This window comes from Abramis brama, assembly GCF_963993115.1.
Source record: "Abramis brama genome assembly, chromosome: 4".
Taxonomy (NCBI): domain Eukaryota; kingdom Metazoa; phylum Chordata; class Actinopteri; order Cypriniformes; family Leuciscidae; genus Abramis; species Abramis brama.
Window position 1 is genome coordinate 58,750,424 of NC_139966.1, and position 20,705 is coordinate 58,771,128.

The 20,705-nt window shown below is 40.8% G+C and overlaps 1 protein-coding gene across 3 annotated transcripts in view; it reads left to right on the forward strand.

Annotated features, from left to right (window-relative positions):
* Window positions 1–47: 47 nt before the first annotated feature.
* Window positions 48–20,705, forward strand: part of lrig3 (leucine-rich repeats and immunoglobulin-like domains 3) — a 42,297-nt gene continuing 21,639 nt past the window's right edge. The window contains exons 1-6 of one of the 3 annotated variants that reach the window (XM_084111025.1): window positions 48–181; window positions 272–498; window positions 9,848–9,946; window positions 10,094–10,316; window positions 18,372–18,443; window positions 18,558–18,632. In XM_084111025.1, the coding sequence (XP_083967151.1) occupies window positions 10,114–10,316; window positions 18,372–18,443; window positions 18,558–18,632 (350 nt within the window). In that variant the 5' untranslated portion in view covers window positions 48–181; window positions 272–498; window positions 9,848–9,946; window positions 10,094–10,113. Of the gene's footprint in view, window positions 182–271; window positions 499–9,847; window positions 10,317–18,371; window positions 18,444–18,557; window positions 18,633–20,705 lie in introns of all 3 variants that reach the window. The other 2 variants (XM_084111024.1, XM_084111026.1) reach the window with 2 other exon arrangements.

Sequence of the window (20,705 nt, forward strand, 5' to 3'; positions counted from 1 at the left end):
TGGCTGAAAGAGGAAGAAGAGTGGAAGAAGAAGAGGAAGATCAAGAGCTGTAGTCTCAGAGCTACTGTGATCATGTAGTAAATCATGGTCTCTCAATGAGAGAAGCTGGTCAGAGAGTGCAGCCAAATCTGCAACGCTCAACAGTGGCATCTATTGTCAGAGTTTTCCGGCAAACCAACAGGTAACTTGTATTCTGCAAGGGCACATGACTGAGTTGCACATTACAGAAGTAAACAGACTTGTGTGTAATTGCTTTTGCATTTCTGCTTAGGACTCGGCGGTGACCTCACACAGGCCGGAGAGGACGGATGCTCACTGATGTGCCGGAAACTGCCACTGTTGATGTCAGAAACTCGAGTCTTGGCAGACAACGTTACTTTTGCAGATATTCACAGTGTAAGAGTCCTGAAGACATCAGGTCAGGATGAAGCCGTTGTACACTGTGCCTGTTGAGAGGAACTCTGACATGTCAAGCGACTCAGGAACCAATATGTCCAGGTAAGATCACAATAAAATACAGAACTGTTTTTAAACAAAACCAAACACACACACAAAGACATCTTGTTAGGTAATGTTTACTACTGTAACAGCTTAGGGAAGGGATGCAGAGAGAAGGAATGTGGCATTTCACCACTGCCGCTGTCAACCTCTGCTAGTGTTGAGGAAGAAGGTGTTGATCTGAGACCTGTATGAAGGGATCTGGTAGTTTTAGTGCGTTGTGAATGTGAAATGAGCTGAAAGTTGGTTAGGAGAACTGTGTGAAGAGTTTTGAAAAAGTGACTTAAGTATTGATAAATGTGTCCTAGCGACTGTAAAAAACTGTAAGTATCTTTCTCTTAGACAAAATGTTCTTTATAGTGTAAAAAAGGTTCATGATCCATCAAATATTGTGGTTAAAATCAGCAGCCGAATGATTCCACTGTATATCAGTGAGTCTGTGGAAGACGGTGTTTCTCAGCGATCTTCAGTCACACTACAAACCACAACACCGCTAGATAGTGTAGTTCAACTCTTTACAGTTTTTTCCAATTGCTAACACACAATTTTGCAAACTAGGCTGGTTTTATCAAAAAAATTCACACACCCAAACTGCAAAATACCTCATATATCCTGCAAAATGAAGCACTGCAACCAAAACTACACATAGCATTATCAAAATCAAACTTTTGCAGGAAATGGCACACACTTCATTCATATTAGCAGAGTTTTGTCTAAGCAGCGACACACTGTTGGCGTAATGAAGAGCACTCATCTTCAGTGTGCTTCGCCATAACAATAAAATAGTTCAAATTGTAGAAAATTCTTCAGGTTGTTCACATGCACAGAAATATTTGCAGATACACACACATGCTGTTGAAACATTTACTTTTTTATTTTTCACCAAACAAAAATATGCTCACAAAAAAACAGTAAACTGAAAAATATTGAAGCATTGAGGGGTTTGGTCAGGTGACACATCATGTATCGGCCAATCAGATCATGGAGTGTCATTTTGAATGGCAGTGTTTTGAAATAGCAAACATGTGACGTTATGTCAGATTGTGTGTGTTACGCAGAGAACCGTGTTCAGTGTGTTTAAAAAGTGCCATTTTGAATTGCAAAATGTGTGTAAAGCAGAAAATGTGTTTAGACTTTTGGAGACTTGAGAAGAGGTTTTGCTCTCTGTGTGTCAGTTTACATAATTGTGCTGTGTGTGTCGTTTTAGTGTGTTAGCAACTGGAAAAAACTGTAATATAAGCCTGAACCGTAGAGAAACTCGTGTGCTGAGCCTGAATCACACATGGGTTCCAGCGATGAGATCGGCTGTTCTGTCTCTGGCTTCTGTTGCTCTCTCTCCTCTCCTCAGTTCTCCTCTGCAGTTGTGGAGCGTCTGGCCTCTACTTTACAGCTTCTGAAGCCCTGCTGAGGGAAACATGGATCTCCGTCTCGTATCGGCATCGGCATTCTCAGAAACATTCGCTCTCAAAGTTACGAACAAAGTAACAGTAATAGAACGATCGTTCAGAGTTACTCTGGTCTCTAATAATGTTCTCAAAACTTTATTAATGGAGCATTTTACTCTGAAATGTTTCAGTTGGACGTTTTTTAAATGTTTCTAGTTTCAGAACGTTCAGATTCAAAAGTAACGTTCCATAATGTTTGAAGAATGATACAATGTTACTGTTCCCGTAACGTTCGCAGAACCAAGAAGAAACGCTTTTGAAACATTTTGAACTTAATGGGATCGTTAACAAAACGAGCAGAACATGTATTTTTGTGGCTGATTTTAAATCTATGAGGCTTTTGCTTCTTTCTTTGAGGGATGTTTTATATGTGTGTTTGTTGAGCCGCTCCGGTGAACACGATAATTACTCTTCAGACACAGTCAATGGTTTCTGCCCCAGTCGATGTTTAATAACCTCAAACGTGATCACGAGTTAACCAGACAAGTGCACTGATTAGTGTAGTGTGTGTCCTGGTGATGATGTGTGATCTGATGCTGAAGAACACAAAGCTGAAATGACCTTATGGACATTTTTGTCCTTTACAGTTTTATTTTCTTGATAATTTTGCCTGTGTTAATGCCAACTGCATACATTTTGGCACAGGTGTGTATTTATATTGGAATTTTACTATTTCACCCCCATTTCCTTTAAAAATTCTATTTTGCACCAGAAACACAAAATAGTTCCTCTCAGGACCTTCAGGACAAGAATGTCCCCATTGAAACCCATTAAAACGGCCATTTTTAATCCCATGGCCATTTAACTATAAAATGATGCAATCTCTGTTAACAGGCTCTCATTCTCTTGGCATCACTTCAGAATTTACATTTTTACTATATTTTACCAGATGTGCCATTTTCTCAGGTTTGGCCTATAAAGCAAACACTCGCTTTATTCCTGTTTTCTGCTTCTGCATATTATAGAGCCGACTGGACAAATTAATTGTGTGTGTGTGTGTGTGTGTGTGTGTGTGGTGTGGATGTCAGAGTGTGGTTTGTATGTGTGTAATGAAAAAAATGTGTTTTCTTTAAAATGAGACCAAACTTCAGTCTTTGTTCCCAAGCTATGGACCAGTGTGTAACTTTTTTTAATTGACGCACAAGAGTTAAACATCTAGATGTTGGTTATAGATCTGAACTTTATCAAGAACGTTATTAAAGACCAGAACGAACGTTCTATTAACGTGTGAATGTTTGTTTATAATGTTGAGAGAACCTTCCCAGCTAACAAAAATATATTCTAAGAACATTTTTCTAACATTCCCATTAAATTATGAAGACATTATTTCTGAATGTTTCCTTTAAAAGCGTTTCTTCTTGGTTCTGTGAACGTTACGGGAACAGTAACATTGTATCATTCTTCAAACATTATGGAACGTTACTTTTGAATCTGAACGTTCTAAAACAAGTAGAAACATTTAAAAATGTTACATTTAAAAACAAACATCAACTGAAAGATTCCAGAAGAAACATTCCATGAATAATGTTTTTGTTCTATTGTTCTGAGAATATTATTAAAGAGATAACTTTCAATGAACGTTCTATTAATGTTACTTTTGTTCATTATTTTGAGAGATAGATCTAAACTTTATTAAGAACATTATTAACGTTACTGGAAGAACGTTTGTTCATAACTTTGAGAGAAGCTCGCCGGACTCGCTGGAGGTTTGGAGCGTCTGGCTCGCAGCCCTGAGGACAAACTCAGTGATTCAGTGTGTAATTTCATTAATTATAAGAGGCATGTGTGGTGAGCGCGGAGTGTGTCGTACACTGCTCTCTTTATGAGCCACTCGGACTCACAGACTTGGGTTTGTTTCTGAGAGCGGCCACACGTCTGACCTGAGCGGTTCTCTGTGTTCATGTGTTCATGTGTTCATGTGTTCTTGTGATCATGTGATCATGTGTTCATGTGTTCTTGTGTTCATGTGTTCATGTGTTACATGTGATCATGTGTTCATGTGATCATGTGTTCTTGTGATCATGTGTTCATGTGTTCATGTGTTCTTGTGTTCATGTGTTCATGTGTTCATGTGATCATGTGATCGTGTTCATGTGTTCATGTGATCATGTGATCGTGTTCATGTGTTCATGTGATCATGTGTCATGAACGTTTTCATGTGTTCTTGTGATCATGTGTTCATGTGATCTTGTGTTCATGTGTTCTTGTGATCATGTGTTCATGTGTTCATGTGTTCATGTGTTCATGTGTTCTTGTGATCATGTGTTCATGTGTTCATGTGTTCATGTGATCATGTGTTCATGTGTTCTTGTGTTCTTGTGTTCATGTGTTCATGTGTTCTTGTGTTCTTGTGTTCATGTGTTCATGTGTTCTTGTGTTCTTGTGATCATGTGTTCATGTGTTCATGTGATCATGTGTTCATGTGATCATGTGTTCTTGTGTTCTTGTGTTCATGTGTTCATGTGTTCTTGTGTTCTTGTGTTCATGTGTTCATGTGTTCATGTGTTCATGTGTTCTTGTGTTCATGTGTTCATGTGTTCTTGTGTTCTTGTGTTCTTGTGTTCTTGTGTTCATGTGTTCATGTGTTCTTGTGTTCATGTGTTCATGTGTTCATGTGTTCATGTGTTCTTGTGTTCTTGTGTTCTTGTGTTCATGTGTTCTTGTGTTCTTGTGTTCATGTGTTCTTGTGTTCTTGTGTTCTTGTGTTCATGTGTTCATGTGATCATGTGTTCTTGTGTTCATGTGTTCATGTGTTCATGTGTTCTTGTGTTCATGTGTTCTTGTGTTCATGTGTTCTTGTGTTCTTGTGTTCTTGTGTTCTTGTGTTCATGTGTTCATGTGTTCATGTGTTCATGTGTTCTTGTGTTCATGTGTTCTTGTGTTCTTGTGTTCTTGTGTTCTTGTGTTCATGTGATCATGTGTTCTTGTGTTCTTGTGTTCTTGTGTTCTTGTGTTCTTGTGATCATGTGTTCATGTGTTCATGTGTTCTTGTGTTCTTGTGTTCATGTGTTCATGTGTTCATGTGTTCATGTGATCATGTGTTCTTGTGTTCTTGTGTTCTTGTGTTCTTGTGATCATGTGTTCATGTGTTCATGTGTTCATGTGTTCATGTGTTCTTGTGATCATGTGTTCATGTGTTCATGTGATCATGTGTTCATGTGTTCTTGTGTTCTTGTGATCATCTGTTCATGTGTTCTTGTGTTCATGTGTTCATGTGTTCATGTGTTCATGTGTTCTTGTGTTCTTGTGTTCTTGTGTTCATGTGTTCATGTGTTCATGTGTTCTTGTGTTCTTGTGTTCATGTGTTCATGTGATCATGTGTTCTTGTGTTCTTGTGTTCTTGTGATCATGTGTTCATGTGTTCATGTGTTCATGTGTTCATGTGTTCTTGTGTTCATGTGTTCTTGTGTTCATGTGTTCATGTGTTCATGTGTTCATGTGTTCTTGTGTTCATGTGTTCTTGTGTTCTTGTGTTCTTGTGTTCATGTGTTCTTGTGTTCTTGTGTTCTTGTGTTCATGTGATCATGTGTTCATGTGTTCTTGTGATCATGTGTTCATGTTCTTGTGTTCATGTGTTCATGTGTTCATGTGATCATGTGTTCATGTGTTCTTGTGTTCTTGTGATCATCTGTTCATGTGTTCTTGTGATCATGTGTTCATGTGTTCATGTGATCATGTGTTCATGTGTTCATGTGATCATGTGTTCATGTGTTCTTGTGTTCTTGTGATCATCTGTTCATGTGTTCTTGTGATCATGTGTTCATGTGTTCATGTGTTCTTGTGTTCTTGTGATCATGTGTTCATGTGTTCATGTGATCATGTGTTCATGTGTTCATGTGTTCATGTGTTCATGTGATCATGTGTTCATGTGTTCATGTGTTCATGTGATCATGTGTTCATGTGTTCATGTGTTCATGTGATCATGTGTTCATGTGTTCTTGTGATCATGTGTTCATGTGTTCATGTGTTCATGTGTTCTTGTGATCATGTGTTCATGTGTTCATGTGTTCATGTGATCATGTGTTCATGTGTTCATGTGTTCATGTGATCATGTGTTCATGTGTTCATGTGATCATGTGTTCATGTGTTCTTGTGTTCTTGTGATCATCTGTTCATGTGTTCTTGTGATCATGTGTTCATGTGTTCATGTGTTCATGTGTTCATGTGATCATGTGTTCATGTGTTCATGTGATCATGTGTTCATGTGTTCTTGTGATCATGTGTTCATGTGTTCATGTGTTCATGTGTTCTTGTGATCATGTGTTCATGTGTTCATGTGTTCATGTGTTCTTGTGATCATGTGTTCATGTGTTCATGTGTTCATGTGTTCTTGTGATCATGTGTTCATGTGTTCATGTGTTCTTGTGTTCTTGTGATCATCTGTTCATGTGTTCTTGTGATCATGTGTTCATGTGTTCATGTGTTCTTGTGATCATGTGTTCATGTGATCATGTGTTCATGTGTTCTTGTGATCATGTGTTCATGTGATCATGTGTTCATGTGTTCATGTGTTCATGTGATCATGTGTTCATGTGTTCTTGTGTTCTTGTGATCATGTGTTCATGTGATCATGTGTTCATGTGATCATGTGTTCATGTGTTCTTGTGATCATGTGTTCATGTGATCATGTGTTCATGTGATCATGTGTTCATGTGTTCTTGTGATCATGTGTTCATGTGATCATGTGTTCATGTGTTCATGTGTTCATGTGTTCATGTGATCATGTGTTCATGTGTTCTTGTGATCATGTGATCTTGTGATCATGTGATCATGTGTTCATGTGTTCATGTGTTCATGTGATCATGTGTTCATGTGATCATGTGTTCATGTGTTCATGTGTTCTTGTGTTCTTGTGATCATGTGTTCATGTGTTCATGTGATCATGTGTTCATGTGATCATGTGTTCATGTGATCATGTGTTCATGTGTTCTTGTGATCATGTGTTCATGTGATCATGTGTTCATGTGTTCTTGTGATCATGTGTTCATGTGTTCATGTGTTCATGTGTTCTTGTGTTCTTGTGATCATGTGTTCATGTGTTCTTGTGATCATGTGTTCATGTGTTCATGTGTTCATGTGTTCATGTGATCATGTGTTCATGTGTTCTTGTGATCATGTGTTCATGTGTTCATGTGTTCTTGTGATCATGTGTTCATGTGATCATGTGTTCATGTGTTCATGTGTTCTTGTGTTCTTGTGATCATGTGTTCATGTGTTCTTGTGATCATGTGTTCATGTGTTCATGTGATCATGTGTTCATGTGATCATGTGTTCATGTGTTCTTGTGATCATGTGTTCATGTGATCATGTGTTCATGTGTTCTTGTGATCATGTGTTCATGTGATCATGTGTTCATGTGTTCATGTGTTCTTGTGTTCTTGTGATCATGTGTTCATGTGATCATGTGATCATGTGTTCATGTGATCATGTGTTCATGTGTTCTTGTGATCATGTGTTCATGTGATCATGTGTTCATGTGTTCATGTGTTCATGTGTTCATGTGATCATGTGTTCATGTGATCATGTGTTCATGTGTTCTTGTGTTCTTGTGTTCATGTGATCATGTGTTCATGTGTTCTTGTGTTCATGTGTTCTTGTGATCATGTGTTCATGTGTTCATGTGTTCTTGTGATCATCTGTTCATGTGTTCTTGTGATCATGTGTTCATGTGTTCATGTGTTCATGTGATCATGTGTTCATGTGATCATGTGTTCATGTGATCATGTGTTCATGTGATCATGTGTTCATGTGTTCATGTGATCATGTGTTCATGTGTTCATGTGTTCATGTGTTCTTGTGATCATGTGTTCATGTGATCATGTGTTCATGTGTTCTTGTGATCATGTGATCATGTGTTCATGCATCTGTTTCGTATTCTTGCTGTTGTCTTGCTGTAATACAATACAATGCAATACAATGATGATTGAGAGATGAAGAAATAAACCTTCCTCAAAAGCCTGATGATCATATTTGATACTCATGATTTTTATAATAAATGATGATGATAATCAAGTAAACCCTCTTCAGTCCAGCTGAAATATTACTAACAATATCAAAGTTATTCTCACGTTTACTTGATAAAATCAGGACAGATTTGACAGCAGAAGCTCGAGCTGAAGGACGTTCGACTGGATATTAGAGTCTAAACTCACAGGAGGATGATCATGTGATCATCAGATATGAATATGATACCGGAGCTTTATAGGGTTAATGACTCGTGTTAGGGATTCTTGCCTGAACAAACAGCAGTAAGTGCAGTTCCAGAATACCCAGAATGCCCTGCTCCTCCACAGACCGCAGATATACCTGCAGGAGTGAGTGTGTGTGTCTCTGCACAGAATCGGCCCTTCTTCCACTCGTAAACACCATCAGCTGTCAAACACACGGCCATGTTTGTGCTGGCGGAGACGAGCCACCGGAGCAGTGCATGCTGGGAAGGCAGGGTTTCTGCTATTCTGAGTATAATGACTGGCATCTGTCCACAGACCCGAGACTCAGGACTCATTTAAGAGACCGAGAGACTGATCTTTTACACTGAAGATATTACATTCATATTTACGTCAGTAAATGTATGCCGTCAATAAACACTAGTGTTGGGCGTAACACGAGTTACCTAATCAGAGTTCTCACTAGTAAAGTGATGCATTACTTTTACATTTACAACAAAATATCTGAGTTACTTTTTCTTAATAAGTTGTTTTAGTTATTAAAACAAACAAGCAAATCCAGCCCAGGTGAGAGATAGTGACGTAACATTTTAATTTCCATAAAAAGATGCTTTTTTAGGGAGTAACGCAATATTGTAACGCATTACTTTTAAAAGTAACTTTTAACTCCCATCACTGATAAACACACAGACATCACGATCTATGGCTTGATTTATAGTGTGAAAGTAACGTTTATTAGTGAAGTCACAGGTTGTTATTATTAAGAATAAAAATGACACATAAATAAATAAATAAAAGGACATTCGCATATTTAAAACAAATAAAAAACAACACAACCATTATAAATTATTTATTTAATATAATAAATATAAATAATATATTTATTTAATACGTTTTTCAGTATAAATTGCTTGCAGGCAAGATATACGCCTTTACATTTCTTTTTTAAATCAATGCTTAATAAGCTGTTATATTTAATAATAGATCGAGCTGAACTGGATGATCATTTGCTTGAGGCCATAATCATGATTAGAAACGAAAGCAAATGCCGTTTGCTTAATAAGAATTGATTTCTGTCTGTTTGTCCCTCTGATTATGTGGGACAATCAAATATTCAATCCAACCACTAACCTACTTATAATTCATAATGATCGGGGAAACGTGTCATGATTCCTGGATAATGAACTCAGGATCACAAACGTGAACTACTATGGAAGATTGTTCCTGTAAAGGGTTTAGTGAAAACATACTTTTCTGATGGGTTTGGGAAATAAAGCTCGTTCACACCTTATTATGAACATGTTTTACTCATGTTTTAAGGGCCATAATCATCTCTTTTTCTCATGCAAGCTGCTGAAATCATAAATGATGACATACTAAGTCAAATGTACTTTTATGATGTAAAAAGTGAAGTTATGAGTTATAATTTTGAGATGAAAAGTCGAAATTATGGCTTAAAAAGTCAAATTATCACATTAAAAGTCAAACATAAGACATACTAAGTCATAATTATGAGATGAAAAGTCGAAATTGACATACTAAGCACGAAAATTCAAAATTGTGACATAAAAGTCGAAATTCTGTCTGAAAAACTGATTATGAAATAAAAACGCTAAATGATACGGAACCCCTAAAGAGACATGGTGAAAGAAAGAAAAAAAAATGTGTCAATGCCTTTGCGTACTCTCGCAAAATGTTTTTAAAAGTGTCTCTGTCTGTCTGTACTACATTACCCAGAACCCCTCTCGCTGTTCGGCCCGCGGGAGCGCGCGCCGCGGAATGCTGCTCTGATTCCAGCGCGCGGTGGAAAAAAGTTCCTCAGAGATGGAGCGGTTGGTGAGGCGCTGATTTCTGCACTTTTATTCATGATATTAAACGCGAAAAGAGAGTTCAGTTGACGCGGACCTGCTAAGATCTGTGTTCTCTTTCATATTCGTGCGGAATTTAAACTTTTAAGGATCGATTTTGTGGACTTTTTGTCAGTTTTGTTGTTGTGGGAGAAAATGCCGCAGCCCGCTCGCGCTGTGAGCTTCGCGCTGCTTGTGTTTCACCTCACGGGATTTAAAGCGCTTCACGGAGACTCGGAACCGGACCTGGACCCGGACCCGTGCCCATCCGTGTGCTCGTGTGTGGGATCCCTCGCCGACTGCAGTGCACTGAAACACGGCAGGATCTCGGAGCGGCTGCCCGCGCGGATCAGGAGCCTGTGAGTGTGTTTTACCTCAGATCCTTTGTGTCTCTCTCACTGGAACACGATCAAAACATCCACATTCGTTTAAATATGGGAAAAACACTCAAGGTGGAGAACGACAGCAGTGTGCGGACAGCTCATAGATCACTGAAGTGAAAAACAACTTAAACAAAGCTGAATCTAGGATAAACAAACTTTTCTCCGTCTAAACAGTGACAGTTGAGTTAGTTTGATCGATTTTCCTCGTGTGTATGAGAGAGAGAGAGACAGTGTGTGTGTGTGTGTGTGTGTGTGTGTGTGTGTGTGAGAGAGTGTGTCTGTGTGTGAGAGAAAGTGCCTGTGTGTGTCTGTATATCTTTGTGTCTGGTGTGTGTGTGTGTGTGTGTGTGATCAGTTTAAAGGCCCAAAGAATTGAACAAAAACCTCGATATTACACAAGCATTTTCTCTTGATCTGTCTAGAAGTTCAGACAGATTCTTAAAGAAAGATAAATAAAATCATATTTTCATCAACATCATAATAATAAGATGATGAATGGACTAACAGTGTTAGATCTGAATCCTCCAGAGCTCTGAAAGCTTCACCAGCTGATGTTTAGTTGCTTGTGTTATTTTATTCATGAAGAACAAACACACTGTAATTAAACAGGCTTTCACTCATTTCTCTTCATGTAAGTCATGATGCCATGGACCCTTAAATATGATGATTTACTCTCCTATATATATTCATAAAGACCCATTTATACAGTTATAAATGTGTGCAATATTGCCTGGAAAATATTGACACATCTCTATTATTTTTCTACTCATCATTAGTTTACTGTTGATGTTTGAGGTTCAACTATCCTGACATTACAGACCAGACAACAGTGATGTCAAATTATGTAATTATAGCTGATATATGATTTATTTAAGGGCTGTGAAGCGATTAATCACATCCAAAATGAAAGTGTGTTTACATAGTATGTGTGTGTATACCATGTATAATTATATTGTATATATAAATACACACACATGCATGTATATATTTAAGAAAAATGTGTTATTTATATATAAAATATTTATATATAAAGTAAATATATATACAGTATGCAAATATTTCTTAAATATATGTATTGTGTGTGTGTGTATTTATATATACAAAATAATTATACACAGCACACACACACATACTATGTAAACACAAACTTTATTTTTTGGTTGCGAATCGGTGTGAGTTATGATCGGCGTATGTCTCGGTGTGAGAGTTATGATCGGCGTATGTCTCGGCGTGAGAGTTATGATCGGCGTATGTCTCGGCGTGAGAGTTATGATCGGCGTATGTCTCGGCGTGAGAGTTATGATCGGCGTATGTCTCGGCGTGAGAGTTATGATCGGCGTATGTCTCGGCGTGAGAGTTATGATCGGCGTATGTCTCGGCGTGAGAGTTATGATCGGCGTATGTCTCGGCGTGAGAGTTATGATCGGCGTATGTCTCGGCGTGAGAGTTATGATCGGCGTATGTCTCGGCGTGAGAGTTATGGTCGGCGTATGTCTCGGCGTGAGAGTTATGGTCGGCGTATGTCTCGGCGTGAGAGTTATGGTCGGCGTATGTCTCGGCGTGAGAGTTATGGTCGGCGTATGTCTCGGCGTGAGAGTTATGGTCGGCGTATGTCTCGGCGTGAGAGTTATGGTCGGCGTATGTCTCGGCGTGAGAGTTATGATCGGCGTATGTCTCGGCGTGAGAGTTATGATCGGCGTATGTCTCGGCGTGAGAGTTATGATCGGCGTATGTCTCGGCGTGAGAGTTATGATCGGCGTATGTCTCGGCGTGAGAGTTATGATCGGCGTATGTCTCGGCGTGAGAGTTATGGTCGGCGTATGTCTCGGCGTGAGAGTTATGATCGGCGTATGTCTCGGCGTGAGAGTTATGATCGGCGTATTCCTTGGCATGAGAGTTATGATCGGCGTATGTCTCGGCGTGAGAGTTATGATCGGCGTATGTCTCGGCGTGAGAGTTATGATCGGCGTATGTCTCGGCATCGGCGTATGTCTCGGTGTGAGAGTTATGATCGGCGTATGTCTCGGTGTGAGAGTTATGATCGGCGTATGTCTCGGCGTGAGAGTTATGATCGGCGTATGTCTCGGCATCGGCGTATGTCTCGGCGTGAGAGTTATGATCGGCGTATGTCTCGGCATCGGCGTATGTCTCGGCGTGAGAGTTATGATCGGCGTATGTCTCGGCGTGAGAGTTATGATCGGCGTATGTCTCGGCGTGAGAGTTATGATCGGCGTATGTCTCGGCGTGAGAGTTATGATCGGCGTATGTCTCGGCATCGGCGTATGTCTCGGTGTGAGAGTTATGATCGGCGTATGTCTCGGCATCGGCGTATGTCTCGGTGTGAGAGTTATGATCGGCGTATGTCTCGGCGTGAGAGTTATGATCGGCGTATGTCTCGGCATCGGCGTATGTCTCGGTGTGAGAGTTATGATCGGCGTATGTCTCGGCGTGAGAGTTATGATCGGCGTATGTCTCGGCGTGAGAGTTATGATCGGCGTATGTCTCGGCATCGGCGTATGTCTCGGTGTGAGAGTTATGATCGGCGTATGTCTCGGTGTGAGAGTTATGATCGGCGTATGTCTCGGCGTGAGAGTTATGATCGGCGTATGTCTCGGTGTGAGAGTTATGATTGGCGTATGTCTCGGCATCGGCGTATGTCTCGGCGTGAGAGTTATGATCGGCGTATGTCTCGGCGTGAGAGTTATGATCGGCGTATGTCTCGGTGTGAGAGTTATGATCGGCGTATGTCTCGGCGTGAGAGTTATGATCGGCGTATGTCTCGGTGTGAGAGTTATGATTGGCGTATGTCTCGGCATCGGCGTATGTCTCGGCGTGAGAGTTATGATCGGCGTATGTCTCGGCATCGGCGTATGTCTCGGTGTGAGAGTTATGATCGGCGTATGTCTCGGCATCGGCGTATGTCTCGGCGTGAGAGTTATGATCGGCGTATGTCTCGGCGTGAGAGTTATGATCGGCGTATGTCTCGGCATCGGTGTATGTCTCGGTGTGAGAGTTATGATCGGCGTATGTCTCGGCATCGGCGTATGTCTCGGCGTGAGAGTTATGATCGGCGTATGTCTCGGCGTGAGAGTTATGATCGGCGTATGTCTCGGCATCGGCGTATGTCTCGGTGTGAGAGTTATGATCGGCGTATGTCTCGGCATCGGCGTATGTCTCGGTGTGAGAGTTATGATCGGCGTATGTCTCGGCGTGAGAGTTATGATCGGCGTATGTCTCGGTGTGAGAGTTATGATCGGCGTATGTCTCGGCGTGAGAGTTATGATCGGCGTATGTCTCGGCGTGAGAGTTATGATCGGCGTATGTCTCGGCATCGGCGTATGTCTCGGTGTGAGAGTTATGATCGGCGTATGTCTCGGTGTGAGAGTTATGATCGGCGTATGTCTCGGCGTGAGAGTTATGATCGGCGTATGTCTCGGTGTGAGAGTTATGATTGGCGTATGTCTCGGCATCGGCGTATGTCTCGGTGTGAGAGTTATGATCGGCGTATGTCTCGGTGTGAGAGTTATGATCGGCGTATGTCTCGGCGTGAGAGTTATGATCGGCGTATGTCTCGGCCTGAGAGTTATGATCGGCGTATGTCTCGGCGTGAGAGTTATGATCGGCGTATGTCTCGGCGTGAGAGTTATGATCGGCGTATGTCTCGGCGTGAGAGTTATGATCGCCGTATTCCTTGGCGTGAGAGTTATGATCGGCGTATGTCTCGGTGTGAGAGTTATGATCGGCGTATGTCTCGTTGTTCGTGAAGCGAGGGATGAAAGAGCGAGTGGATGTTGTCGAGCTTCAGGAGCTGATGCTCACCGCACATGTTCAGGCTTTAAACTGTGAGCTTTTGTTTTCCCCAGGCCCATTATTTCTGCTGAATTAGCAGCTAAACCCAACCAGAGATGGAAGCCATTAGCCGATGTGTGTGTGTGTGTGTGTGTGTGTGTGGAGAGAGAGAGAGAGAGAGGGAGAGGGAGAGAGAGAGAGGCCTGAAGTCGTTGGCTGTGAATAACTCTCGCTGCCAGAATGGAAAAATAGAAGGAAAAAAAGCTTTTCATGATTTACATCTGGAAAGATCCAGGGTTTCTTCAGAGCGTTAGAGACGCCAGCTGCTGTTTTACACCGGCAAACTCACACTGGAAAATTTACAAAATCGTTATAAATATGAGTGAAAAACTAAACGTCAGCATTATCAGCAGTGCTGTGTGTTTCATCTGTGACGTGTGGTGTTTATGGGCCTGTTTTATGTTGGGAATCATTATTAATTTAGGTTGATGGCATGTTGGTAAATAGTACTATAGGAATAACGTGGAACATGAATATGATAATTGTATAGTTATCATCACTATACCATAGTTTTGGTCTGAATAACGACTCCATTGTCTTTTACAGCAGAATTCCTCTGTGATTCTGTTATTAAGTGGTTTATTACTGTGAAACAATTAAGCACATCCTAAATAAAAGTTTGTGTTTACATAATATATATGTGTGTGTGCAGTGTATAATTTTGTATATATAAATAAATACACACATGCATGTATTTAAGCAAAATGTGTTATTTATATATAAAATATTTAAATATAATATAAATTGTATATATACACAGTATACATGCATGTGTGTATTTTATTTATATATACAAAATAAGTATACACAGTACACACTAGGGTTGGGCGATGTCCCCTAAATTGGCAGTTGACGATGTTTACAGTAAAACATCGTGATGGACGATGATATCGTCGGGGGGGGGGGATGCTACGGAATCGCGCTGACCATCACGGAGAGAGAGAGAGAGAGAGAGAGAGAGAGAGAGAGAGTGTAGCTACTTCTGAGTGTAGCTACTTCTACTGTGTTTACGCCACGGGAATACTCGGCTTGGCATTTTGAAATATTTTTATGTTTATTTGGCCGTTTAGGCTCGCAACCGAAGACAAAGCTACTATGCTTGTCCGTGTTGCGCTCGGAGCGTGCGCACAGCATCCTGTCAGTAGAATTCAGTTCTCTTTCGCGACTTATCGCGCTTTTAATATTTCTTTTCAATATAAAGCACATCCTGCTCTTTTCTTTCTCATTCATTCATGCTTTATTATTAATAACTTTAAACAGAATCGTCAACTGAAATCTGCGCGGATTATCAACAATACGACACATTTATAGGACATAAAGGGTCTCTGCGGACTGCGGCAAAAGTGAAAGTGCCAGCGGCCAGCGGGTGAAATGTTTCGAAATGTCTCTTTGAACAGCAAAGCACCCGTTTCAATAAGGATATATTAAAGTTTATATAGCCTACTTTTACATTTTCGCTGCTGTTCTAAAATTATTTTCGCCATCACCTTAAACAAGCAGCAGCTGCTTGAATCCCAGTGCAGGAGCTGTAACTGTAAGGTTACCACAGAAACGTAAGCGGTTAGTTGATTGCTGTGGTGACTCGTGACACTCGCGAACAGCACTGAACACGTACGTCTTAATTTTTTTTAGCGTTCGTTGGTAAAGGGTGAGAGACCTTGCGAGCCACATGATTTTTGCCTCAGAGCCAGGTGTGGCTCGTGAGCCAGGTTCCCAACCACTGGTGTACACACGAACTGTCGTGAGACTGGGCTGGTCTGACAGGGTGGGGGGCGTGGCATCACGATGGACGATGATATCGTCCATCGGCACAACCCTAGTACACACACACACACACACACACACACACACATATATGTGACCCTGGAACACAAAACCAGTTACATGGGTCAATTTTTTGCAATTGAGATTTACACATCATATGAAAGCTGAATAAATAAGCTTCCCATTGATGTGTGGTTTGTTAGGATAGGACAATATTTGGGTCGAGATACAACTATTTAAATATCTGGAATCTGACGGTGCAAAAAATCGAAACATTGAGAAAATCTCCTTTAAAGTTGTGCATTTATGTTGGAGATTGTTCTGCATTCACTCACAAAAATAAATGTTTTATATATTTACAGTGGGAAATTTACAAAATATCTTCATGGAACATGATCTTTACTGAATATCCTAATGATTTTTGGCATAAAAGACAAATGGATAATTTTGACCCATATAATGTATCATTGGCTATTGCCACAGATATACCAGTGCGCCATGTGACTGGATTTGTGATCCAGGGTCACATATATATATATATATATATATATATATATATATATATATATATATATATATATATATATATATATATTATGTAAACACAAACTTTTATTGTGGATGTGATGAACCGATGAGCACTGGTGTAAACCGCTTTAGAAACCGCTGATCTGATTTAAAGCCCAGACTGAACCTGTGAACATCTAGAGGAAAATCTGTGTGATGGAATTAAACACGAGCCGTTTCCATCCACATTAAACTGGTGTGCAGAGTTGGGATAAGGCATAAAACATTAGCAGTGTTTCCGTCTCATGTGTTGAAGAGAACATCATCATCTCTTCCTGTGAATCTGCAGAATATCAGGAATAATCACTACGTTTCTGCAGTCGGACTCTCTTCCCTCCATCATAAACGAGTGTGTGTCGAGCATCAGACGAAACACAGTGAGCGCTGTCGTGTTCGGGAACACACTCGTGTGTGTGAGACGCTTCTGGAGGCAATCACACCAGATCATCCTGATCACACACTTCGACTCCAGCGTCTCAGAAACACCAAACCAACATTAGAGACGCTGCGACGCCATTGGTCCGCTGGTTACTCCAGTTATCCAGTCACAGCCTCCGCTGAGGGTTTATTCAGTAAATGTGTTTCCAGCGTAGTTTAGTCTTATGGGATAAAAATGAATCCGCATCAATTGAGCGCATGTGTTTTTTTAATGCACATTATTACAATTTATGCACATCTGGGTGTTTCTATCCAGTCTTTTTAATGCTATATCCCAAAATGTGCATAAAAATTGTTATAATTATAATAATTCTTTCACTAGTGTGATCAGGACACTGTAGTTCATTAATGTCAGTGAGGAGAGCAGAATAAAGTAAACTGTGACATATTATACCCAAACATTCTTCATTCAGCGACTACCAGTGACATTTAGGACTGAAAATGATTCGGACACTTTGAGCTGATCATGTTTTGCTGAAGTGTGTTTTGTCTTTAATTGCTAATGCTCTTTTTACACACAGACTGAACACAATGAAGCATTGCTTGGTGATTGGTTGAGCTAAACTGGTATTATCTAATTGTGTAGTTAAATTTAACAGCTGACAGATATTCAACATAATTCATGTGTGAGACAGTCTAACAGAAGGACGGACAAAACCAGTCAAATATCAACTGAGTTCTGCTCATATTTTATTACCATTTTCTAAACTATAGCGAATAAACTGAGATAATGTGAGAAATGTTGAAGGAGTCTGAATACATTTGGGTTCGACTGTATATTGTAAGTGGAGTAATTAATCTGTGTTTAGGTTTAAAGGAAGAGTTTTACAGTTAAATCGATGATTAAAAGCACCAGAGTAAGAAACAAAGGCTCATGAAGTTGTTGTATTGAAGCTCCACTTCTGAGAGACTCCAGGAACACATCCGTCCAGATCCAGAAGCTGAGGTGGCGCTCACTTTCCCTGCATTCCCAATAGATGATCAGTCGTTACTCTCCTCGTTTGAGCTGATGGAGTCCAGATGGAGGAGCTTCAGCTCGGAGAGTCACACTACATCAACACCAACACACACTGTGTGGCAAACCATTACCTTTGACTCTCTGTACTCAAACAAACGATTCTTCTGAGTCATCTCAGTGGTTTGATTCTTCTGAGTCATCTCAGTGGTTTGATTCTTCTGAGTCTTCTGGCATGTGTAGTTAAAGAATATTATAAATGGTATTTTCTTTTTGGCATCAGTGTTTCCATGAAGAACCTTTAACAGGAGCATTTGTTTATGATATAGGTTTGAATGGTTGGATCATTAACGCTGACGAGTTGAATTGGCGTGATGTCGTCATACTGTACGAGTGTTTTGTTGAGTTTATGTTCGTTCTCTTCAGAAACTCTTTGACGGCTGTCTTCTTCTTTGCAGGGATCTGAGCCATAACAAGTTACGCACGTTTCCCGAAGCGCTGTTCTCCAGCCTGCCGCACCTCAGCGAAATGTGAGTGTGTGTGTGTGTGTGTGTGTGTGAGTGTGTGTGTGTGTGTTTTTGGGTATTTTTTCTCCTTGAACGTATGAAATCTACTTGTGTAACCGCTTGGTTCTCTGTTCACAGAAAACTGAATAACAACGACTTCGAGTCGATCCCGGATTTGGGCCCAGATGCTGGAAACCTCAGCTGTCTGATTCTGTGAGTGTGAGGTGTTATCATGATTTACTCCTGTGTGTTTGAGATCCAACATGACAGCTTACACCTCGTCCAATGAGTGAGTTTGGGGGCGGGGCTATCTGTTTGCCTAACTAATGAGTGAGTTTGGAGGCGGGGCTATCTGTTTGACTGATCAAGTGAGTGAGTTTGGGGGCGGGGCTATCTGTTTGACTGCCCAATGAGTGAGTTTGGGGGCGGGTCTATCAGTTTGACTGACCAATGAGTGAGTTTGGGGGTGGGACTATCTGTTTGACTGACCAATGAGTGAGTTTGTGGGTGGGACTGTCTGTTTGACTGACCAATGAGTGAGTTTGGGGGTGGGACTATCTGTTTGACTGACCAATGAGTGAGTTTGTGGGTGGGACTGTCTGTTTGACTGACCAATGAGTGAGTTTGGGGGCGGGTCTATCAGTTTGACTGCCCAATGAGTGAGTTTGGGGGCGGGACTATCTGTTTGACTGACCAATGAGTGAGTTTGGGGGCGGGACTATCTGTTTGCCTAACTAATGAGTGAGTTTGTGTGGCACGTTTTAAAAGATGAACGGATTGGATTTGCAATGTGAGGTCAAATCAAATTAAAACCTCTTCATATTGTACACTGACATCAGCTGGTGTGTGTGTGTGTTCATACAGGTGGTCCTTTAGGAACGTCATCTTTGAGTTCGGTTTGTTCTGCAGGTGCGAGTTTGGGTTTAAAAAACGTCATTGGTTGGATTTGCTTGAGGTGGTTTTGAGAGTGTTTTAATGCGAGTCAAAACTGTTTGAATCTTGTTTTGTGAAATATTCCTCATTGTCATATTAGTGATTATTTATGGTTCTCCAGCACATTTCATCTTCTTGAAAACATGACACACAAAATGGCAAAATAATGAGACATTAATTTCCCTGGTGAAGAGCGTCTGGAGTGAATTTCTGAGCGAGCGAGCGAGTGTGTGTGTGTGTGTGTGTGTGGAATTTCCTCTTGGACGCAGAACACAGCTTGGCAGGGTTTAGTCGGTCTCTTGTGTGTGACGGCGCCGGTGTGGAGCTTCATCTGAGTGTTAAATACAACACCGTCCAGAAACATCCGACTCTGTTCCCCTCCCTCAGCTGGTGTTTAGTCTAGTGGCACGTTTAATGACGTTGGACAGATCTCATGTTGGCTTGACACAACTTCGTCTGAAGATCAAGATAGATGAGCGGTTGCTAGGGTGTTGAAACATGCATTTCAAATTGAATCAAAAAAGTTGAGTCCTTCAGTCCGACGGTCGAGTTTTCCAGCTAATTCCTCACGAGCGTTGGCTTCATACGGCACTTAAACTGTTCAAGGCCATAAATTCCTGTGAAATCGTTGGATTAATTGTGGCGTTGGCGAGTGAATGACTCCCAGCTGTGGAGCCGGTGCCGTGTGTTTGCTCTGGGCTGAGGGGTCAAGCACGAGCGACGCTCAGTCTGAGAGCGTGTTTGAGTAAGAGCTCTTCCAGACCCGTGCGCTCTGCAGTCGCTGCTACACTGCGCTCGATGTGTTACCGCGGCTCTATCTACACTAGAGAACCGCGTCTAGAGAATCTTTACCCAACCAAGTAAAGATGCTGTTTTTTAGGTTTAGAATCTCTTGAATGAATACAGTATGCAAATACATCTCAAATATATACATGCATGTGTGTGTATTCATATATACAAAATAATTATACACAGTACACACACATATATGTTATGTAAACAAAAACTTTGTCGCACAGCTCTATCTCATTTTACAGTGACTTCAGTGTCACTCGTCCAATCAAATTAGAGCCTATCGAGCTGCACGATATATCGTTAAAAGATGCCGATCATGTGATCAACGATTCGCCTGTGTCTATTAATCCTTTGACAAGTACGATGACAGCGGACATTCAGATCTGCGTTCTGACCCAGTGTTTCATAGTTTCATAAACTTATCAACCACACGTTATTGTTATTTCTGTCACAACTATTCAGATCATCATGCGAGTACTTTGATGAAATATATAGTTCAAATATAAACACTGATGTCTACGCTAGAAATCAAAATAATGCAAAGTCTGAAAGAAACTT